The sequence below is a fragment of the Ovis aries genome, chromosome 10 (genome assembly GCF_016772045.2).
Source record: "Ovis aries strain OAR_USU_Benz2616 breed Rambouillet chromosome 10, ARS-UI_Ramb_v3.0, whole genome shotgun sequence".
In the NCBI taxonomy this organism is placed as follows: Eukaryota; Metazoa; Chordata; class Mammalia; order Artiodactyla; family Bovidae; genus Ovis; species Ovis aries.
In genome coordinates this window covers 21,474,101-21,496,871 of record NC_056063.1, presented here as the reverse complement: position 1 = coordinate 21,496,871, position 22,771 = coordinate 21,474,101, and the positions used below count along the sequence as shown (strand labels likewise).

General features: G+C 46.0%; 1 protein-coding gene across 2 annotated transcripts in view; it reads right to left on the bottom strand.

Annotated features, from left to right (window-relative positions):
* The window catches only part of WDFY2 (WD repeat and FYVE domain containing 2), a 183,924-nt gene that overhangs the window by 21,921 nt on the left and 139,232 nt on the right, over nt 1-22,771 (bottom strand). For both annotated transcript variants that reach the window (XM_027973574.2, XM_060394375.1), the window contains 2 exons: nt 20,483-20,595; nt 8,517-8,643 (listed from right to left, as the gene is read on the bottom strand). In XM_027973574.2, the coding sequence (XP_027829375.1) occupies nt 8,517-8,643; nt 20,483-20,595 (240 nt within the window). The remainder of the gene's footprint in view (nt 1-8,516; nt 8,644-20,482; nt 20,596-22,771) is intronic.

The following is a 22,771-nucleotide window of genomic DNA, read 5'->3' as shown; positions in this document are numbered from 1 at the left end:
ACTTTTTAGGCTGACTCAAACCTACAGTTTAGTAAAGTCTGCTTTGGTGAGCTAAATCTAAAAATTTAAGAATATCCAATTCTCAGAAACCCCCCGGAATTCAGAAACCGTTACGGAGTCACCTTGAATTTCATGGCAATACAGTTATTTCACAGTTTAATTAGAATCTATCCACAGGATATCACTGGGCAACCAAGCCCTTACCTACAGTGTCGTATGAGAGAATGGTGTGCACTGACTCAGTTATGAGTAGCCTCTTTAGCAACTAAGGGGGCCAGTGCCTTGGGAAGTGGTCCTGCTTCCTGAAAGGAAAACTGGTCCTGTACCTGGTTTGCAGGGTCCTGGTATTACAGATGTTAAGAAAGCTACCAGGCCAGGAAACTAGCAAATGTTGAAAATCTCAAAGAATTCAACCAAAGTTATAAGTATTATAGGTAAAAACTGGTGATTTTCTTGGGCTTGTTTTCCTGCTGCTAAGTCACTTCAGTCAGGTCCGACTCTGTGAGACCCCATAGACGGCAGCCCACCTAGCCGTGGAATAGCAGATAACAGAGGCTCTGAAAAGCCCAATCCAAGATTCCTTATAAAAACTTTTGTAACTTTCATGGGCTTAATAGTTGCTTAATAACATACAGCTCCATATTTGCAAAGCCAACTAAGATGGCCTATAGGTTAATTAATACTGCACCAATGTAAATGGTGAGGTCAAACTTTGTGAGGCCAGCTGTTTTTCTGTGACCAGGAATAATCTTATGATTATAGGTGAGAAGAGGGGAGGATCTCTCAGATCAAAAACTTGGAAATGAGTAAAAAGAGATTATTGGGTATCTTTTTCAATGGAATATCAGGTGTAATGTGATACATCCTTCTGTGTTTTCTGCCTCTGTGGGAGTCAGAGTTATTATCTTTAACTGTGCTATTTTATAACTCTGTAAACTGTAGGAAATTGACAGTATTGCAAATGAATCTTATCCAGTGAAGATGCAATGAATCCCCATGCCCGGCTCTTGCCATGGAAGAAGTCAGCTGTGAAAATACAAATGCATTTCAGCACTCTCCATGGCCTCTTCATGTTTCTACTCTTTGAATTTCCCTTTGAACTGGCTGTAACATCTTACTAGTTCCTTTACTAATTAATAACTAATATAAAATCTTTCACTAAAAAACAAAGTCAATTTTCTATCTCTCCTGGTTGTGATTAATGCTTCATACAGTTCAGGGTATGGACTGATGCCATTGTGACATTCAGGGGCAAGAAGGAAAATCCATCTAGTTGAACAGACTCATAACCACCCAGTGATCTGAACTACAATTCATTTGTGAAGGCACCTTGATACATATCAATGATCTTGCAAAACCAAATAAGCTACAGAAGGAACTGCTTTGCCACTCATAGCTGGCAGCAACATTCAGCAAGAGATACATAATTTATGGGACTCCAGTCCTGTTAATATTCCAACACAGAAGAACACAATGATGAATGCTGGATCCCAAGCCTTGTAATAAAGCTGCTCCAGGGCTTCTTGATTTAAGGATTCAAAATACAACCACCTTGCAGTTAAAAACAAGATGAGGAAACATTCCCCGGTTTACAGATCCAGGGTGATAAAACAGTGAAAGATACCTTCCTCTTGCACTTATGTTTCATCTGGCATCATGGTAGCATTTAGACTAGAAAGCATCTTAAAACTGGTTATTATTTAATCAATGAGCATTCCGTGGACTGCACTGCAAATGCTCTTATGAGCGTATAAAGACCCCACTTTGTTAAAAAAAAAAAAAAAAAAGAATTACAAGATAATGACAGCAGAGCATTAAACCGAGGGTGGGGCCCTTTAAAGCCTGAGGCCTCGTGCGCCTGCATAGGTCACATGCCCATGAAGCTGGTCCTGTGTCCAGTGCTTCTTAAGAGAAAAGGGTTGCGAAGCCTTCCTATTCTCTACAGGAGCAGATTTTCAGACACAGGCTAACATCTACCTAAATGTCAGCTTAGGTCCTCTTCCATCCCGGAAGAGTAGGGGATGGTGCTTAACTGTTTAGCAAACAAATGAAACTGTCCAAAGAATGGAAGTCTCAGCCCACTTGGTGAAATCTAATCAGCTATGCACCTACTTCCAGAAATCTCAGGCTCTTAGGTTGGAAACTCCCACCTTCATGAGTTTCCCAAACCTCCAAGGACCAGAGGGGTGGCTTCCCTAGTGGCTCAGTCAGTAAAGAACCTGCTCGCCAAGGCAGGACTCTCGGGTTTGGGATCCCGGGGTTGCGAAGATCCCATGGAGAAGGGAATGGCTACCCGCTCCAGTATTCTTGCCTGGAGAATTCCATGCACAGAGGAGCCTGGAGGGCTACATGCAGTCCATGGGGTCGCAAAGAGTTGGACACGACTGAGCAACTAAACCACCTAAAGCACAACTGCCACCAAGGAGCAGGGGAGGTCGGGGAGCAAGTCACACTTGAGAGGCCTCCAGGATATCTGAAAACACTGTCCTGAGTTCCTGCAGTTCTGTCTGGGTAACACCTCCTGATCCTAAGAACTCTGAGAATCTATTCATCTCCTGAGATTCAGATCAAGAGGCTACCTACTTTCTAGTGCAACGGCAAACTGTCCACCTTTCCCTTGTTTTCATACATCCAGCACAGCTCAAGAGAAGCAGGGAATGTTTTTCTTAGTCACCTTTGGGTCCTAAGAGCCCAATTCAAAGTCTGGTCTGTAGACAGAGCTAAGTGAACATCGGCTGACCGTATCAGGCAAAGAGGGAGTAGGCGCACGTGGCAATATTTCCATTGGAAATGCAACAACTGGGGGGCTTCCTTCATAGCTCAGTTGGTACAGAATCTGCCTGCAATGCAGGAGACCCGGGTTTGATTCCTGGGTCGGAAAGATCCCCTGGAGGAGGAAATGGCAATCTACTCCAGCATTCTTGCCTGGAGAATCCCATGGACAGAGGAGCCTGGCTGGCTACAGTCCATGGGGTCGCAAGAGTTGGACAAGACTTAGCAACTAAACCACCACTACTACAATCAGAGAGAAACAGTCATCTTATCTGGAAGCTTGATTTATGGATTATTACCATTTTTCTTAACGAGAATGCTGTTAACAAGAGTCACTAATATCCCCTTAATCTTATGCTGATTATTTTACATGCATTATATTATTTATGGTTTTTGACAACCTTTGAGGGCTTTTTGTTCATATTACACTTATGTTAGAGATGAGGAAACTGAGGGTCAGAGAGATGAGGTGCCTTGTCCAAGCCTACAGAGCCTGCAGCTGAAGAGCTGTCTCATACACAGCCTGGCCTGCTCTGAGGTCCTTCTCAGTCACCACCCTATACAGAGGAGAGAACTCTACCCTCTGTGAGAACTTTTCTTTTTTTTTCCTATGAGAACACTAGTTGTTAATACTTTGATCTATTATGTGTTTAGCTAAATAGTTAAAAATAGAAAAGACATCTCTTTCCGTTGCCCCTAATAACTCTCCACGGTGACAGTGAGAAGCACTTCTAAATCTCAGATGGGCATGGAGAGAAAGCTTTCATACGTATTCATCCTTGATCTCCTCCCCCAAACCCAGAAGAAGCTGAAGGCAAGAATGTTACTTCCTTTCATGACTTCAATACAAGAGAAAAGCACAAATCCTCCCAGTGCACATTTATTGATGAACTGCCTATTGCTTTACCAAAAGAATTTGAGAAGGCTGATAACAAAAGTCTTCCGCGTGGTAAGAGTAGGAAAAGAGAAACCCTGAACTGGGATTGTGGAAAGAGGACGCAAAGACACAGGCCGTGTGTGCCGCGGGTCGTGGCTATGACAGAGCCTCAGGCAGCCTGTGTATCCCAGTCTTGGTGGGGAAATCCACCACAAGGGCCACGCAGACCTTTGCCTCTGGCTTCATTTTTAATTTTATTAACCCTGGTGACTCAGCTGGTAAAAGGACCTGCCTGCCAACACAGGAGACATAAGAGACGCAGGTTCGATCCGTGGGTTGGGACGATCCCCTGGAGAAGGAAATGGCAACCCACTCCAGTATTCTTGCCTGGAGAATCCCAAGGACAGAGGAGCCTGGCGGGCTACAGTCCATGGGGTCGCAAAGAGTCGGACATGACAGAGCACACATATACACTTTTTTAAAAGCTGCTTAACACAGGGTCTAGCCCCCAGTGTTGGCTCACTGTTATGAAGGAACTTTATTAAATTTATTTCTTGGCCTCAAAGCATGTGGGATCTTAGCTCCCTGACCACAGACTGAACCCAGGCCCCTTGCATTGGAAGCATGGAGTCTTAATTACTGGACCGCCAGGCAAGTTCCTTACATGTGCTTCAAATCAAGTTACCACTCAATTAAATTGCTAGCAAGTCTCAGAGACCCAGGAAAACACTATTAGAAAGAAAAAATGTGACCATAAAGCTGGTCATGAAATGATAGCTACTATGGAAGAATATAAAAAGCCCAAGTCTCCTGATCAGATTTGATAAAGTGGGCCTGGGACAATACATGTCCAGGTTTATGCTTTGATCACATCCATCTAACTGGTAACTGATTCTCAAAAAAATGTAACTGGTCCCTGAAAGTGGAAAACCTTGTCTCTGCCTCCTTTCCACAGAGCTTGCACATAATTCATGTTTCACTTGCTCCAGGAAGTACAAGTACCAAAATGCTTCAAATGCAGATAATACTGTGCTAGAGAAGTATACTTTCTTAGCTTTTTTCCCTTGGACTTGGAGACATTTTCACTGTCATCAATCACTTACTTGTGCTAAAGCTCCCTCTGCTTTGATGGGATTTTTTTACACATCAAATCAAACTGGCTACATAAATGTCACGTTTCCCCACGGAATGATGGTGTGAAAGCTCAGAACTCGGGACGGAAGCCACAGGGAGCTGTCCCTCCACACCACGGCTGGACATTTCTGGAAGAGGGGAAGGGAGTCTCCCCACCACAAGGGGCGGGGGGCCTCAGGTTCCGTCTGCTCTCCCCAGTGCCCGAACTCAAGGATTTGGTCCATGAACGGGAACTCAGGCCGCCAACGGTCACCCTGAGGGAAGGTAGGGAAATGAGGAATTGTAGGAGAGCAAGGGGCAGCCTCAGACCTAAACAGAAAGTCTTTGCCTTCTGAAGTAGAAGGGTGACAGAGAACACCGTGGGGCAAGATGGGGACCGTATGTTATTCAACGTTCACTCCCCCCCAGCGCCTAGCACAGACTACAAAGAAGGTTCCAGAAGCCTTCTCCACTGGACTGATCTGGGAGTCCTAAGCTACCAGCTTTGGGGTCTTTGAGGATGGAAGTTCTATTCGTACATGTGTGGTAAGCCACCTCAGTCGTGTCCGACTCTTTGTGACCCTATGGACTGTAGCCCGCCAGGTTCCTCTGTCCATGGGATTCTCCAGGCAAGAATACTGGAGTGGGTTGCCATGCCCTCCTCCAGGGGATCTTCCCGACTCAGGGATCAAATCTATGTCTCATGTCTCCTGCATTGGCAGATGGGTTCTTTACCATTAGCACCACCTGGGAAGCCCACAAGCTCAATAGTCTCATAAAAAAAAAAAAGGTATCTGACCTCCCTCTTTCACAGGGTTATTATAAGATTAAACTGAGGTGTCTGTGTGTTTTGAAAACTCCTTGACAAAATATTGGGTGCTACTCGAACACAAGAATCACTGAACATGAATCCAGTGGTCAATTTTCAGGGCAAAGGAATGGATGCTGTGAACGTGGGCCTTATCCTTCCTGCCGCACGTCCTGGCCCCTTCTCTGTGAACCCCATCCCCCTCCTGTCAGTGGTTCCAGCGCTCCCCTCCCCCCAGCTCAGGCATCAGACCCGCTCTCACAGAGTGAAGTCAGTGACACTGATGAAGCTCAGCTCGCCTGCTTCGCTGACAACAGGGTAACCCCTCTGAGGCGTCCGGTGAAAAGGAGCCCCTCACACACTTCACCTTATTACTAAATTTAAATTAAATAAACACCAGGTCAAGGCCTTCCCTCTCCTGTTCAAGGCACTTCTGCCTGGCAGCTCTGGATCTCACCAGCCTGCCCGCCCCACCAAGGTGTGATATCCTATCAGGGTGGACTCCAGGATGGATGTCAGGGTGGACTCCAAGGATAGTCGGCTTCATTTTCTCAAAGTCCAAGCCAGCATGTCTTAGAAACTGGAAGACCTATTCGTTTAGGTTTCATTCTTCCGGGACTGAGAGACTCTATCTCCACTTGATAGCCTTTTCCTTTCTTACCCAACTGGAAGGTTTCCCAGCACGTGTTGCCTGGGGACATGCCACACCCAGAAATGCTGGCGGTGAGAACTGACCCTCGCCCTGCCAGCAGTCTTTATGAACCACTGCGTAAAAATAAAGCTAGTTATGAGCTAATCTGAATGAGTCCAACAAGCATTACTGATCTTCATTCTAAGCCTGTATTTCATTTCTCTGAAGGAGCCCAAGTTGCAGGAATTTCTTGGCAGATTAAATAATAACCGTGTGTTGTGAAACAAGGCTTCCCAGGTGGCACAGAGGTAAAGGACCTGCCTGACAATGCAGGAGACACAGGAGACTCGGGGTCAGTCCCTGAGTGGGGAAGATGCCCTCGAGAAGGGAATGGCAACCCACTCCAGTATTCTTCCGTGGGCGTCTCAGAGAGTCCACCGCGACTAAACCCACTGGGGGCAGGGCTGTATTTGGCTCTTCTTTTTCTTCGCTTACATGGATGACGTCAATTCCTTCTATGTGACCTCTATATGTGTCCCTTTGTCATGGAGAGAAACAGAAGGGAACAGTTCCTTTAACGACCTGATACTGAGGTCCCAGTGGCTCAACGAGCCAGGTGTAGCCCCAGACAACTGATCTGTTCTCTCACGTGGGAGAGGAGGGCTTAATAGCTACGTCTCTAAAACTGAACTCTAACACAAAAAGATAATGGTCTGTGCATAGGCCCTCTAAAATTGAATTGTGTCTGCGTGTGCTCATTCGTGCCTGACTCTTTGCGATCCCATGGACTGTCGCCTGCCAGGCTCCTCCGTCCATGGGATTCTCCAGGCAGGAATACTGGAGTGGGTTGCCATTTCCTACCCCAGGGGATCTTCCAGGCTTAGGGATCAAACCTGCGGCTCCTGGCATTGGTAGGTGGATTCTTTACCACTGGACAACATGGGAAGCCCCAAATCGAATCAGCTCATATTTAATAACTCCAAACCATAAATTTAACTACTTAGGAGAAGTTTGTTTGCTTTTAAGAGTTGTTTTTTTTTTTTTTGATGGGGAGCATTTTTAAAGTCCTTACTGAATTTGTTACAATACTGCTTCTGTTTTTATGCTTTGGCTTTTTGGCCATGAGGCATGCAGTATCTCATCCCCTTAACCAGGGATAGAACCTGCAGCCCTGGCGTTGGAAGGTGAAGTCTTAACCACTGGACTGCCACAGGAAAAGTTTTTTAAGCTAGTGTTTCCAGACAGATCTGTAGGCAGAGCTAATGCCGCTTAAAACCAGCCAGCTCAGGGAAGTTGATATTAGAGTCATCTTTAATATGTCTGGAAACTTTAAAAGTTAAAAACAATTCGGATTAGCTTTAGAGTTCCAAAGCAGAGAGAAGATTCTTTCCAGCCACAGGATCAGGCTTGGCCTCCAGGCACTGTGGGCGCACAAGCAGGATGAATCAGTGAGGTCCAAGGGTCCCCAAGAGAGCTGCGCAGGAAGCTTGTGATGACACGACGCCCTTAGCTCCAGACCAGTGAGGATCTCAGAGGACGGGGCCGAGGCTTCTACTTCGCAGTGTCCTCAGCGATTCCTTGTGCAGGGGAAGTGTGAGAACTGCTCCCAGGAACAGCACTAAGCTTTTCTCTGCTGTTCTCCTCGGCCTCCTGAAATCCACCCCTTAAGGAAGAACAGTCTGATATGAATTAAGGCGAGTTCTCAGTAACTGTCTGGGGAAGGACAGAATGTACTAGGTGAGGATATTATCGCTCCCTTTCTCCTTCAGTTGCCAGTAATCTTGCAGCCACATTTGAACTCAATTACAGAAATTCTGTAGGACTTCGTGGCTTGTGTTTTGAAGCTCTTTTTCTGCCCTTCCTCTCAAACATGTACTCTTATGGTCTTCTCTCTGGTTCTCCTTTTTACCTTTTACTTCTTTGCTGGCATTATTTTTTTTTTATGGCTTTTTGGTAAGCACTCTCAAATCCTCTGTGAACTAAAATAGGGTATAAATAAATAAACATATTTCCGTACAGATATAAATCAAAGTGGCCATTTGCGTCCCTGCCATGTTACTCCCACGCTCAGCTCTGGGCACGGAGACTGGCTTGCCTGCCTCTGTTCTAGCTTTCAGCCCGGAGTCTTCCCAAAGTTCTTTGTAAAAACACGCAGCAGGGAATCCCCTGGCGGTGGTTCAGTGGTTGGGACTACGAGCTTTCACTGCTGAGGGTGCATGTTCCATCCCTGGTTGGGGAACTCAGATCCTGTGAGCCGAGAAGCACAGCCAGAAATAAAAGCATAAAATAAGATTAAAAAGTACCAGCAGCCTTACTTGTGTCCTTGGAGCTCAATGGCTGTTCCTTTTCTCCCACCGATGTCCCACATGATGACGGAGTGATCGGAGCTCCCCGAGAACAACACCCGCTGGACAGGGTCCCAGCAGAGAGCAGTCACCCCACCTGAGAGGACAGAGAGCTGGCCATTAGTCACAAAGTGACAACGCTATTCACGGATGAGTCGTGAGAGCGAGGGAGTTCAGATCTAGGGCAGTTCCTGGCACGTAAAACACTTTTGTTGAAAAGAACAAGTCCCGAATGAGAGAGAGAAAAAAAAAATTGGTCCCAAGAATAAAAGTCCCATGCTTTGTGCATTTTTCCCCCCAAACTTAATGTTCCATAAAATCAAACACTGTAAAGACTAAGGGGAAATGAAAAAGGCAATTAATTGACTAAAAAAAAAAAAAGACATGGTTCTAAGCATGGAAAATATTGCACTGTCCGGAAATATTAACCAAATTTTTTCAAGCTGCTGCGTCTACCCCTCACCCCGCCAACAGGAGATGAGAAGTAAATGGGGTTTTAAAAAATTCAATTAGATTTTTCATTCTTTAATTTAAAAATGCAATGATTTTTTTCTTTTCCTTTTTAAATTAATTTTGATTGGAGTATGGTTTATTACCATGATATTTTTGTTTTAAAATTCTTGAATATAGACGTTGCTAGACAGAATTTAAAATGTATTTTCTCTCCTGGGGAATTTAAAATTATAGGTTCTGGGAAGATTACTTACATCTTCAAGTGACAGTTTCCTCCTCTGTAAACTGGGGACGATGGTAATACAACGACCACCACTAATATTGATGCTAATATCCGCTTAACCACGACCTGCTGCACACGGGTGCAGAGAGGGTGACTGGGCCAGTCACACAGGGCTGCTCCGCACACTGTAGCACAGATGGCTATCTATTAGCATCGCTCCAGGGGTGTGGCTATAAAATATTGCAACAGATCTTTTTCCCCGGCAGTTCCCATCATAAATCAAACTCCTTGCGTACTAAGAACAATAGCAACTTCTTCTGGATAAGATGAACATAAAGCTTATGAATACTTCAGAAATATGAGACTCATTTTTTTAAACTCATTTTTATTGAAAAACATTATATTCTCAAAAGAACATACAATTGCTTGGAATCTGACATTTTCTTCTTTAGATCATCAATCTGTTCTAATGAAGTACTGCACTCTAAAAGCTTTTAGGAAAGTTTCTCTCATGTAATGTCTCAGGAGATATTTTTCCAAGATCGAAAGGAAAAAAAAGAAAAAACAAAGAAAAAAACCCACTATCTAGATTATGCTTAATAGCTTCTTCCGGTACCTGCACAACAAGCCGCTTGTATGTATTCTTGTCCCTATAAGAACACACACCACTCCCAGCAGCACACCTGTGCTGACCACCCTCTGTATCTCCCATCACCTCTCCCCGCCCACCCCCCCCACCGCCCCCCCCCCACCTCCAGAATAAGCACAGAGCCAGCAGCAGGCAGGCTCTGGTGGTATCTGTTGAAAGGACGAAGGGGCAGATGAATGAAGAAACAAACATCTTTTTTCGGCACTTCCCTGGTGTCCAGTGGTTAAGACTGAGCTTCCCGCATGGGTTGATCCCTGCTTGGGGGAACTAAGATCCCACATGCTGCACAGCGTGGGTGAAAAAAGAAAAAGAAATCTTTTTTTTTTTTTTTGGTATTCACAAATCTTGTTATTTGGAACTCCTCAGCTGTGCTTACTTAAGCCTTTGAAAGCTGAATATTTTCTCCTGTATAACTTGCCTTCTCTCTTTATCAAATGCCATATACCCCTCCTTTTTAACCTTCCTTCAGTATCTGAGAATGTAATACTTCAGGATATGGATTCCATGGTGCAAAATGTTTATTCCCACACAACTGTACTCAAGTGACTCACTTTGTCATGACATCCATGGCAGAGTCAGCTAACAGTCTACTGAAATCCACGTCCCCCCTTCTGTACATACAGCTTTCCCTGGAAATCTGTGGTCCTGCAGGGACCCAGGTACCAGCCCCTCTTGCATCTAGGGGACCAGTGACCAGTTCTCAGCAAGGGAGCCCAGAGAGTATGTGGAAGTCATACGCATCCATTCCGGGCCTGGGAGGTTTAGATGGCCCTTTTCCTCGTCTCTTTAAACTTCTCCTGGAGCACTCCAAGACCCCAGGGCACACAGAAATTCTGGAAGGAGCCTGGGACCCTGAATCACCACACAGAAAAGAACAGAAACGCTTGCACTGGACTGTCATGTGAGTGGGAAATCTACCTGGCTTAATAAAGGCGTCATTGGCCGGGCTGTGTGTGTTCTGTCCAAATAAACGTGGAAATACTTAAATAGGGCTTTCTATGTGCCAAGTGATAGACAGCATTAGCTCCCCCTAGCCAGTACACCCTAACACCGCCCAGCACCGCGCTATGAGAAGCAGACCCTCGGGCCTTCTTTGCTGGTGACTGTGGGACAAGGATGGCTGATGGTGAAGACACTGAAGTTTGTTTCCAGTATCAGAAGTGCCAAGGCTCTGGAATCAGATTCTAGATTCAAATAACAGCACCTCGGGGACGTTGTTTTAATATTCAGAGCCTCAGAAGCTGCATCCATAAAAGAGGGATGGTAATACTTTTGTTAAGACTCAATGAGTTATTGGTTCAAGATGGCAGAGTAGAAGCACATTTGCTCATCTGCTCCTTCGAGGGCCGAGTGAACGTACCGAAGCACCTAGCATGAACAGTACCCAGGACGCGGGAAACGCTCAGTCAGCACGTGCTGCGACGGCAGTGCAGGAGGCCTCATCTGGGCCATCTCTGTGACGGCGTCCTTCGTTGAGTCAGCCCGAAGCGGGGATCACCACGTCCCCATGCTATCTCAGCAGCCATCACGAGATCAACTACATTTCAGAAATAAGATCAGTCTCTGGTTTTCCCCCATTACTTCAGGCTGTAAGGAGTGAGAGCAGGGGAGGGGAGTTCTTGATAATGGAGGCAGGAAGAGAGAGAACCAGGTTAAAGCAAGTTACCATGTTCATCAGACCCTCCCAGGGCTCAGAGTGTTATACCATAGGCTTTAACATGAGTGGGAAAGAAGGAAGGAAAAGCTGCAAGACAGGAAACAGGACGCAACTGGGGAGATAAAATTAAAAAATCACTTTGTGCTCTATCCCATCTCTATGTAAACAGCCTTATAACGGGATCTCTTTTGGAGGCTGGCTTATCGGTTGTATCAAAAAATCACAGCATTCACTTCAGATCAGTTCAACAGGCATGTGCTGAGCATCTTCTATAAGGCAGGCACTGTGCTAAGCTCTATGGATATAATCAAATCAAATCAGAGACTCTGTGCTGTGCTGAGTCACTCAGTCGTATCTGACTCTGCAGCTCCTTGGACTGTGGCCCTCCAGGCTCCTCTGCCCATGGGATTCTCCAGGCAAGAATACTGGAGTGGCTTGCCATGCCCTCCTCCAGGGGATCTTCCCAACCCAGGGATCCAACCCAGGTTTCCTGCATTGCAGGCGGATTCTTTACCATCTGAGCCACCAGGGAAGCCCACGACACTCTACACCAACATAAATGTACACTGTTAGTTCTGAGGATGAAACATGCACACACGGGGTGTTTGGCGGAACCATTCTCTCACAAGACATGGTTACCCCCTCTGCCTGGAGTGCAGAGGTCCCACCTTTTACCACCCTCTGCAAGGAGCAGCTCAGACACCCTCTCCTGCAGGAAGCTTTCCCCCGACGCTCCTATCTAGGTGAGACACATCGCATGCTCTGTTGCTGTCATCACCCACTGGATCAAACTGCTGGATTACAAATCTGTCCCCACTGCAGACTTCGTTCCTATATCTTTGTCTTCGAGCACAGCACGTGGCTCAATGGGTAAAGAATCCACCTGCAACTCAGGAGACATAGGAGACCTGGGTTCGATCCCAGGGTTGGGAAGATCCCCTGGAGGAGGAAATAGCAACCAGCTCCAGTATTCTTGCCTGAGAAATCCCATGGACAGAGGAGCCTGGCGGGCTGCAGACCAAAGGGTCACGAAGAGTCAGGCAAGTGTAGCGCACAGGGTCAGTGAATGTTTACTCACTTGGCCCATTAACTGAATGGCAGATGAGCCTGGGAGGACAGTGCATCAGAGCAATGAACCCTCGGGACAGAAGCTTCAGGAGAGCCTTGGGGTGGGAGCTTCCTTCTGAGGAGACCGCTGCCTCTATCGGCAGACAGACCTCCGGATGAGCAGCAGTGCTTTCTGCCTGACACCTCTGGCAGCTGAGAGTGACTCACCCTCAGCGAGTCCACCTTCCCGAGCAGTGCAGACACACACCCCTCCCACTCCGTCCACACCCAGACCTTTCTCCTCGTCCTTCGTGATCCATAACTAAGACGGAGAATAAGAACCGAAACTGCAGTGGTTGTGGGTTTCCGGAGTTTCTGATATTTTAACTGAAAAAAATCATTTATTCCATGTGATTGTACTTCACTCCAGATTTCTGTTTTATTATATGCTTCTCCCCGCCTTGGCTATCCACAATGTGACTGATATGAATGACTGAACATACGTGAATTCACTCTTAAAAGTCAAGGTTTTGTCTACACTAGTAAATACTCTCATAAATGGATTTTTTTTTTTTTTTAATGGTGAGACAAGTGTCTTTTTACTTATTTGGCTGTGCCGGGTCTTAGTTGTGGCATGTGGGATCTAGCTCCCTGACCAGGGATTGAACCTGGTCCCCTGCATCAGGAGCTCGGAGTCCTAGCCCCTGGACTACCTGGGCATCCCATAAGTCTGCATAATATTCCAGCATGTGGATGCACCTTATTTTAATCACTGTTAAGATTTTTCAACTTTTCACTATTATAAATTTTGCTAAGATGAACACTTTTATACATAAAACTTTATTCACCGCTCTGATTTAGTGAGAAGAGATTCCCAACCGTGGAACCAGACCGGAGTATAAACGCTTAGAAATTAAATACATGGTACCAAATGCTTAGGGAACTAATTTTTGGAGGCTGACAACGTATCTTTCAAAAGCTACAAACGAGGTGGAGGGTCACAAGTCAGGGCCTGGGAGTGCCGGGTGTGTGTCTACCAATGTGACCAGGTACCCCTCCATGAGGGTCCCAATCGCACCTGCTCAGTGAGGCTGCGTGGGTGAAGCACGGCTGCAGGAGAGCCATCCCAGGGAGTCCTTGAATAAAGTACCGACCCTGCGGTTACTGCTCTTCCCTCCGGGTTGAAGTGGTGGGCGCTTCTGGAAAGGGGGATGTGCTCTGTCTCTAGGCTGCACCCCGTCCTGAGATCCACAAGGGGACCTCCAGCTGACCCCCTGCCACCTCCTCAGTGTGCCGCTCTGTCACGTTCGGGTTAGAGCACCATGATATTCCCTCCTGAACCTGCTGTCACCGCCAACGTTCCCATTTTCCGGAAATGGCATCACTGGCCACCCGAATGTTTCAGACGGAAACAGGGAAGCCACACCTCCCTCACTCAGTCATCATGCGCTGCTGACCCCTCTCTCCTAAACAGACCTGAATGCCTGCTCTTCACTCCACGCCCAATGCTGTCCTTCCGGTCCAGACAGGGGTCTCCCTATCCATGCACTCCAGCAGTAGCCTTCCTTCGAAACACTCTCCTCTCATCCATTCTTGGCCCCACTCAGTCCCCCACCCGCTGCTACCACAGGATCTGTTACCATGGAAACCACATCACCACCCTTCCTCAGCTCCACCGCTGTTTTTCCACTGCCTGAGAAAGATGTCACATTTCCTGGAAGATTGCCCTGTATCCCTCATGCCCAGCTATCCACAGGGCCCAATGGGCTCCATTCACACTTACCCACTGTGGGCTTCAAACTGGCTTCATACATCTGGGGTCTGGAATGTTCCCGCCACCCCGTCTCCTTAGTGAAGTGAAAGTCGTTCAATTGTGTCTGACTCTTTGCAACCCCATGGACTATACAGTCCATGGAATTCTCCAGGCCAAAATACTAGAGTGGGTAGCCGTTCCCTTCTTCAGGGGATCTTTCCAACCCAGGGATCGAACCCAGGTCTCCTGCATTGCAGGTGGATTCTTTACCAGCTGAACCACAAGGGAAGCTCAAGAATACTGGAGTGGGTAGCCTATCCCTTTCTCCAGCGGATCTTCCTGACCCAGGAATCGAACCAGGATCTCCTGCATTTCAGGCAGATTCTTTACCAACTGAGCTATCAGTCTCCTTACAGTCTTGTTTAAACACCACTTTTCTCAGAAACCTTCCTTTAACTCTCTGGATGAGAAGAAACTTTCTTCTTATCTGCTCCCAAAGCAGCCGATATGCAGCACTGGGGCTTCAGAACATTTGCTACAAACATTGTATTTCCAGTTATTGGTTGAATGGTCACACTGCATGAGCGGGAGTTGAACAGAGCAAGCACTAGGCTGAGTTTATTCACCAATGTGTGGCAGCACTTGTCACGTGGAGATCCCAGGACTTGACTGACTCTCGATGAAAATCCATGTCTGTAGGTGTGAAAGCCTCCATTGCAAATGAAAATTAAACTTTCAAATTAATGATATGAACATGCACATGTGCACTGAACTTTGCCTGCTCTTGTCTTAGTTATTTTTGTTTAGCTAAACTATTACTTTCAAGACTTCTCCTAATAGTCAGTGAACAAGTCTGTATTTCATTTTCCATTAAGTAGTATACTTTGGCAGGTTCACATCCAAGCCCTCCTGTTTCCAATATGTTCATACTAACCAAAAAATTTCTTAGAAGAAAAAAAAGATTTTATGGATATTATTAATTTTCAACGGTCAAAATCTGATTTTTTTTCCCCTTTGTTCAAATCAGTATATGACTTCCTGGTAGAAATATATTCTAATTTCTGAAGAAATATCAAAGAACTATGATAGCTGGCATTTAGTTACAGAAATAAAACCAGCAGAGGGAGCGTAAGAACATATCAGTTTTCTAAATCCCCATGGGTTAGTAAATGCCATGTTTTGGCCTTTGGGTATGGCTATTAGGCAGATTCCATCACTAACTCACATTTTTTATATGACTTTGTGCACTGTGACGGAGAGTGATGGATGAATGGCTATGACTCTGTATACATACTGAAGAACTTCTCTGCTTCTGAGTTTGAATCTGTACTGATTAGATCCCCAAGATCAGTCTTTAATGAATCTGGGCTCATCTTAAAGTCTTTGTTTGGGGGGTAAAGGAATGAGGTGATTAAGCTAATTCTCCATTCACAGACCCTTTGTCCACAATTGTGTCTGATTGAGTCTGGGACCTCCTAAGGCCCAGATGGACTTATTACATAGGAAGAGCTTCACAATGCTCGAATCATCGTGGAATCTCTCAGACACCCTTGTACTACCTATAAATGAATCAGCAGTGCTGTAGCCAGACAGGAGATAGAGACTGGGTAGGTACTACTGTCTAGGAATAATGATAAGTTAGATATGTGATCTGGGTTTCCCTGGTGGCTCAGCGGTAAAGAACCTGACTGCCAACACAGCAGATATGGGTTTGATCCCTGGGTTGGGAAGACCCCCTGGAGAAGGAAATGGCAGTGCACTCCAGTATTCTTGCCTGGGAAATCCTATGGGCAGAGAAGCCTGGCAGGAAACAATCCAGTGGGTTGAAAAGAGTCGGACATGACTTAGTGAGTAAACAACAACAAGAAATGTGACCTGCTAACTTTATCTGCCTTTGGGTTAGAGAAAGACCTTTCTGGGCCATGTCCTCTCTTCCTCTAAGATACTTCATGGTGAAATCATGTGAAAATATTTTGCCCTCTTTCAGAAAGATAAGATACAATATCAAGGTTCTCAGCTGTGTCTGACTCTTTCTGAATCCATGGACTATAGTCCGCCAGGCTCCTGTGCCCATGAGATTCTTCAGGCAAGAATACTGGAGCGCGTTGTCATTTCCTATTTCAGGGGATCTTCCTGACCCAAGGATCCAACCCACGTTTTTTACATCTCTTGTATTGGCAGGCAGGTTCTTAATCACTAGTGCTACCCGGAAAGCCCATGGAACTAACTTGGAAAAAGAAAAGAAAAGTGAAAGTGAAGTTGCTCAGCTGTGTCTGACTCTTTGCGACTCCATGGACTGCAGCCTACCAGGCTCCTCCATCCATGGGATTTTCCAGGCAAGAGTACTGGAGTGGGTTGCCATTTCCTTCTCCAGGGAATCTTCCTGACCCAGGGATGAAACCCGGGTCTCCGCATTGTAAGCAGATGCTTTTACCGTCTGAGCCACCAGGGAGGTCAACTTGGAAGACATGAGACAAACCCTTGGGCCACCCCCCCGGCTCATCTCACAGTGAGAAGCAGCTGCTTGCCTCTTTTCTGACCTGGAGGCAGCAACTCTGAAGTCGGAGCCCTCATATCAGTGCTCTGGGCAACATCTAACTACTAAAGGGTCAGCAGTTTGGGCTGAAAGCCACCTTTGCCGAAACCAAGTCTGGGAACTCTCCAGTCCAGCACCATGCCTGCTGAGCTAACTACCTAAAACTTTGCCTTGGGTCCACTGACTCCCTGCTCTCCCATCATTGCGGACACACTGTGAAGGAAAGTTTCCCACCAGCTTTTCCATCATATCACTCTCTCCAGCGAGCAATCTTTTAACATACAATCAGGTTATATGAAAATTCCAGAGTAGGCAAAAAACAAAGGAACGGTTTTCTTTGCATGGGGAGTGGGGAGAGGGAAAAGGAAGCTACTGTTTTGGGGTGAAGCTTCTGGGCTTATCAGAATGCTTTCAGGGTTTACCCATATTATTACACATATCAACAATTTCTTCGTATTACTGAGTAATAGTCCCTTGTATGGATATATTATGTTCTGTTTCTCCATTTATCAGTTGATGAACACATGAGTTGTTTCACTTTATGGACACTATGAATAGTGTTATTTAAATTAGTATACAAAAAAAGCATCTGACCAGGTTAACTTTTTCACTTAAAACCATTTCTCCCTGACGTCAGGATAATCCTCTCAGTGATCTGAACTGACTCTCATTTCCTTTCTGGCTTCCTTCTCCCCCCTCCCTCCCCCCACCATCCATACTCTGTGTTCCAGCCAAAAGAGTTAGTAGGAGTTCCCAAGAGAACCAGGCTTTTGCAGATCCCCAGGCCTTGGGCTCTGCTGGTTTGCTCTGCCTGCACTGTTCTCCTTCCTTCTCTTTCATGAACTCAACACTCACTCCTCCCCTAGGTTCTTAGGTCCAAGCCACATCTCCCCTGGGGAGGCCTTCCCTGACCAACTCCGCCTCCCGTGCCAGCGAGGTGCCCGCTCCATATTCACGGACATGTGTGGTGTGGCTCCCCCAACTCTGCCACCAGGCACTATAATCACTGTTTATTTGAGGACGATGACTATGCCTTTTTGTTCTGTGACTAGGAGTAGTGGCCAAGGTCAACCAGGGAGAGCCCAGGAGGTCCCGGCAGAATCCCCCAGTACAACCCCAAAGGAGAGGAGAGAGTGCAGTCAGAGGCTTCAAACCGAGAGGGAACGTGTTTCAGAAGCCAAACGAGGGCAGTCACAGCAGGAAGCAATGGCCACAATGTCAAACGCTACCGAGAGGTTAAGCAGGACAGAGTTTAAAGCGTGTCCACTGGATTCAGCAGCCGGCAGGCCACTGTCCCACTCGGGGACAGCAGTGTGACCGGAGTGACAGTGACGAGCCAAACTGCAGGTGGCAGGAAAGCCAATGGGAGGGAAGAATGTGAAGCAGCTGGGAAAATGATAGTCTTTTAAGAATCCATGACAACATGAAGGTATTATGCTAAGTGAAACAGACCGGTCACGAAACAACCGATACCGTAGGCTTCCCCTCATATGCGGTGCCTGGAGTCACTAAATGCAGAGAGACAGACGGCAGGATGGTGGTTTCCAGGGCCTGGGGGTAGGGGCTGGGGCAGGGAGTGGGTTGGCGCTTCATGGGCACAGTTTCTGTTTTACGAGATAAAGAATGTTCTGGGTGGTGGTAGTTGCACAACAGTGTGAAGGTACTTACTGTCACTGAACTGCACACTTAAAAATGGTCAAAGTGGGGACTTCCCAGTGATTCCCCCGGTCGGGGAACTGCATGCTGCATGGCCCAACCCCTCCTCACCCCCCAAAAGAGGTAAAAAAAAATGTTAATGGTCAAAATGGTCCATTTCAGGTTGGGCACATTTCACTGCAACTTAAAAAAATAAAAAAGCAGCACTGCTGTTAAGATGAGATCAGAGGGGTTTTGTTGTTGTTGTTGTTGTTTTTCCCCAGAAGCAAAAAAAGTTTCCGTGTTAGTAACTTGGAAAGAGTGAGTTGGTCAAAAGGAAGACTGAAGGATTAACCTGCAGTGTGGAGAGCCTGAGAAAGAAGAGCCTGGGGCCAAGGACAGCACGAGGCAGGAGGGCAAGAGATGAGGAGGCAGAGGAGGGGAAGTTGGCTTACTGTGGAGGGAAGAGGGGATGGTCAAGAACCAAACATTTTAAGAAAGCGTCTGATAACCTTTGGTTTTCTTTGAGCAAGGTCTGGGGAGAGTGGGGAAGGTCTGAAAAAGCTGCCGAGGGGATGAGAGGAGGGGTGTCCCGCGAATGGAGCCGGGTTCTGTGAGGCAGCTCCTGGGTCTGGGTTGGAGGGATGGCTCTGGTGATGGTGGGCAGAGGCTCGGGCCGTGACCCCCGGCAGACCCTGCAGCTGAGTGCACGAGGAGACAGGGGCAGTCTGAATCCCAGGTGACATTTACCAAGGACGGGGGACAAGGAACCCCAAACTGAGAATGCTGGGGAAGGCACAGCTGAAGCGAGGGGGACAGAAGGAAAGATGGGCCCAAGGACGCTGGGGAATGAGGGGTCGAAAGCGAGACTCCTCAATCAGGACAAGAGCAAGCGCAGGTGGAGAAAGGGCTTAGGGAAGCCACAGATTTGGAGACCGAGGTCAGCGGGGAAACAGTCCCAGCATGGGGCAGTTTCAGGTCCCTGTCAGGTCGGAGTGAAGGTGGCTAAAAAGAGAAATCCAATCAGAAGAGACCTGGGTTCTACCCACAGGGGAGGTTTCTGTGTGTTCTTCCTCCCTAAGGCACAGATAATTAAGATGATCTTTGATGAATCTTTCCCCTAGATTCAATCTTCTCTTTTACAGCATTCCTCTTTTTCCCTTCAGGAAATCCCTTATGATCTGGGTACTATCCTGTTTTACATCCTCATTCACCTACTTTTGTTCTTATAAGACATCCAGACTCATATTAACTCTGTTCTATACTGAATAGTGGGCTGGTAAACTGCAGAAGACACAAAAGCTTGCTAAGAACTACAGACAGGCAATGATTCATTTTCCAGGGTCAACATCACATGTTAAAAACACGAGTAAAAAATTAATCGTCATTGTTTACCCAAGTCTTTCAAAGGCCAAGTGTGGATACAGTTTATCACCCTGCTTAAATGACCTTGAGCAGGCCAGTAACATAAAGGGGGGCTTGAAAAGAGCTCGAGTAAGGAAAATTGAACAGGAACTTGTTCCTTTCTTGTGTAGGCTAGCTACCAGTGAGAAATCTATTTTTCATTTCACTTGTCTTAAAGTAGAAGTCTGTCCCCCACACCATCTTCTTGCTCCAACGAGGGCAAGGACAGACCGAGGCAGCTGTCCTTCCAGGGTCCCTGCAGTTGCCAGACAGCCTCAAACAACGTCTCATTTAATGTCTGCCCACCACGGCTTTCTCCAGCATAACATGACAAAGAACCAGATCACCAGCACTTCTGCAACCGACTGTTTGCCCTTTTGTTTAAACCGATGGAGAACATTTCTGACCTTCCATCTTTCCGAATCACGCTGCAATCAGCTACATCTATCACGTGTTACCATCACACAGGCCCAGGGTGTACCTCGTCACTTTCATAGCACATCATGTGAATATCAGAACACGTGGCAGGGGACAGGTCGGTGTGAGAGGAGCACTTGGAGGGTCCGCTTTCAATCCCACCTGTGTGTCCTCTGAATGTGGTGACCAGGGTGCAGTTTTCTTGCTCCAGTTTGAGGATGGTTACTTGGCCTGACTGGTCACCAATGAACACGTGCCGGGTTTCAACATCAAATCTATCATGTAAGCGTTAAGGATTGTCTCTCAAAAGTGAGTGGATGGGTTGACCGCCCCCCACCTTCCCACCAAAATAAGCATAAATGTAAAAGAAAGGTGCAAATCTCACATGAGGAGAACCTGGATATAATGCTGAAAGACACAAAAAGTGGAAGTAACTAAGTGGAAGACATGCTGTATCACTGAACAGTGGGACTCAACATGATAAAGATGAGAATTCTGACAACATGAATTTATAAATGTAATATAATCCCTGCAAAAATTAATTTTTCCCCTTAGTATTGGATATATTTATTCTGAAGTCACATAGAAAAATAAGCAAGCAAGAAGAGCCAAGAATACTCTGAAAATAAGAGTAATGTGGTATTGTGACTGGGGGAGGTTAGCCCTACTAGATGTTAAAACATGTTGTCCAGTCTCTTTAACTGAGTGTGCTACTATTAAGCAGCACACTCAGACCACGGGAACAGAATAGAAAGTCTAGAAATAAGCCCCAAAGCATGTAGAAATTTAGTACATATCTGATAAAAAGCTGGCTTTTCAAATGAACAAGGAAAAGATGAGTGAAAAATAAAGTTGGCACACACTGAGCAGTCATTTGGAAAAATAGAACAGGATCTGTATTTCTTTATATGCCAGGATGAACTTCAAACGAATGAGGGATCTAAATGGAAAAAAATGAAGAATATAAGTTCTAGATGGGAGAGTCTCCTTCTAACCTTGGAGTGGGGAAAGCTATGATCCAAAAATACAAACAACAAGCAAATACCATACTCAAGGCGCAAGACAAAGTGGAAAAAATATCTGCGACTGATGTCACAGAAGGCCCAAATTTCTAATATGAAAAGAGCAATTAGGAAGGAGACTACAAACCTAGTTTAAAAAAAAATAGGCAAGATACATGAATGGATAGCTGAAGAAATGAAAATGGTACTTTTCGGGGAAAGAAAAAAAAACCTAGCAGGCCTGACTGGTATCCTTTGAAAGGCTGCTATTTCAAGATTGGCATGGCTTCTGGGAACTTGGATTTTTGGGAGCGTTCCCACCACTTTAACAGACAATAGTGGCTGACTGTGCCTTAACTGTGTAAACAATACAATTTGTGCCAAACACCTGCTTTCCTTCTGGGAGTCTGGAATGCTGATCCATGTAGGAAGAGGCTGCCTATGTGACTGGTCTCCAGTAACAAACTAGAGCCATCCCTGGTTGGGAATGCCCAGCAATGCTATTTGAACAGATCTGCCCCAGAGATGCAATGGCCAAAATAAAGAATGATATCCCATAACGCAGTATGACCTAAAGTTTGGAAACGATCCAAAAGTCCATCAAAAGAGGACTTAGTAAATATAATGCGTGCCTGGTCGCTTCCAGTCATGTCCCACTCTCTGCGACCCCATGGACTACAGAGCCTTCCAGGCTCCTCTGTCCATGGGATTCTCTAGGCAAGAGTACTGGAGAGGGTTGCCATGCCCTCCTCCAGGGGATCCTCCTGAGCCAGGGATCAAACCTGAGTCTCTTATAAGTCTCTGGCCCTGGCAAGCAGGTTCTTCACCACTTGTGGCCACCTGGGAAACCCATTAACTATGACACATCCGGCCAAAAGAACCCTACACAGCTAGGAAATCTGGCATGGAATAATTTCCAGGATATTTTATTAAGTGGGGAAATAAAGCCAGGGTATGAGAGTTTACATGCTACCCTACCTTTATGTAAGAACAAGAGGGAAATAGAGTGTGTGTGTGTGTGTGTGCGTGCTTATATTTACAAAAGGAAACACTGGAAAGAAAAATCAAGATTGATCAAAAATGGCTGTTGGGACGTTCCTGGTGGTTCAGTGGTTAAGACTCTGGGCTCCTAAAGCAGGCCCAGGTCTGATCCGTGGTCCGGGAACTAGGTCCTGCATGCCACAACTAATGATTCAGAGTGCCACAACTAAGACCCGGCACACTCAAACTAAAAAAAAAAAAAAAAAAAATTTTAATTAAAAAATTAACTAAAAACATTTTTTTAAGTGTAAAAATAAAAAAAAAATTTTAATGGCTGCCTACAGAGAGGAGAGAAAAAAGCTGAGCAGATGAGGGTGGTAGTAAGAATTTTCTCTCATCAGATCATTTCCATGATGGAATCTTGTATTATTTTACATATGAAAAATATTCATAATTTTTTTAAAAAATC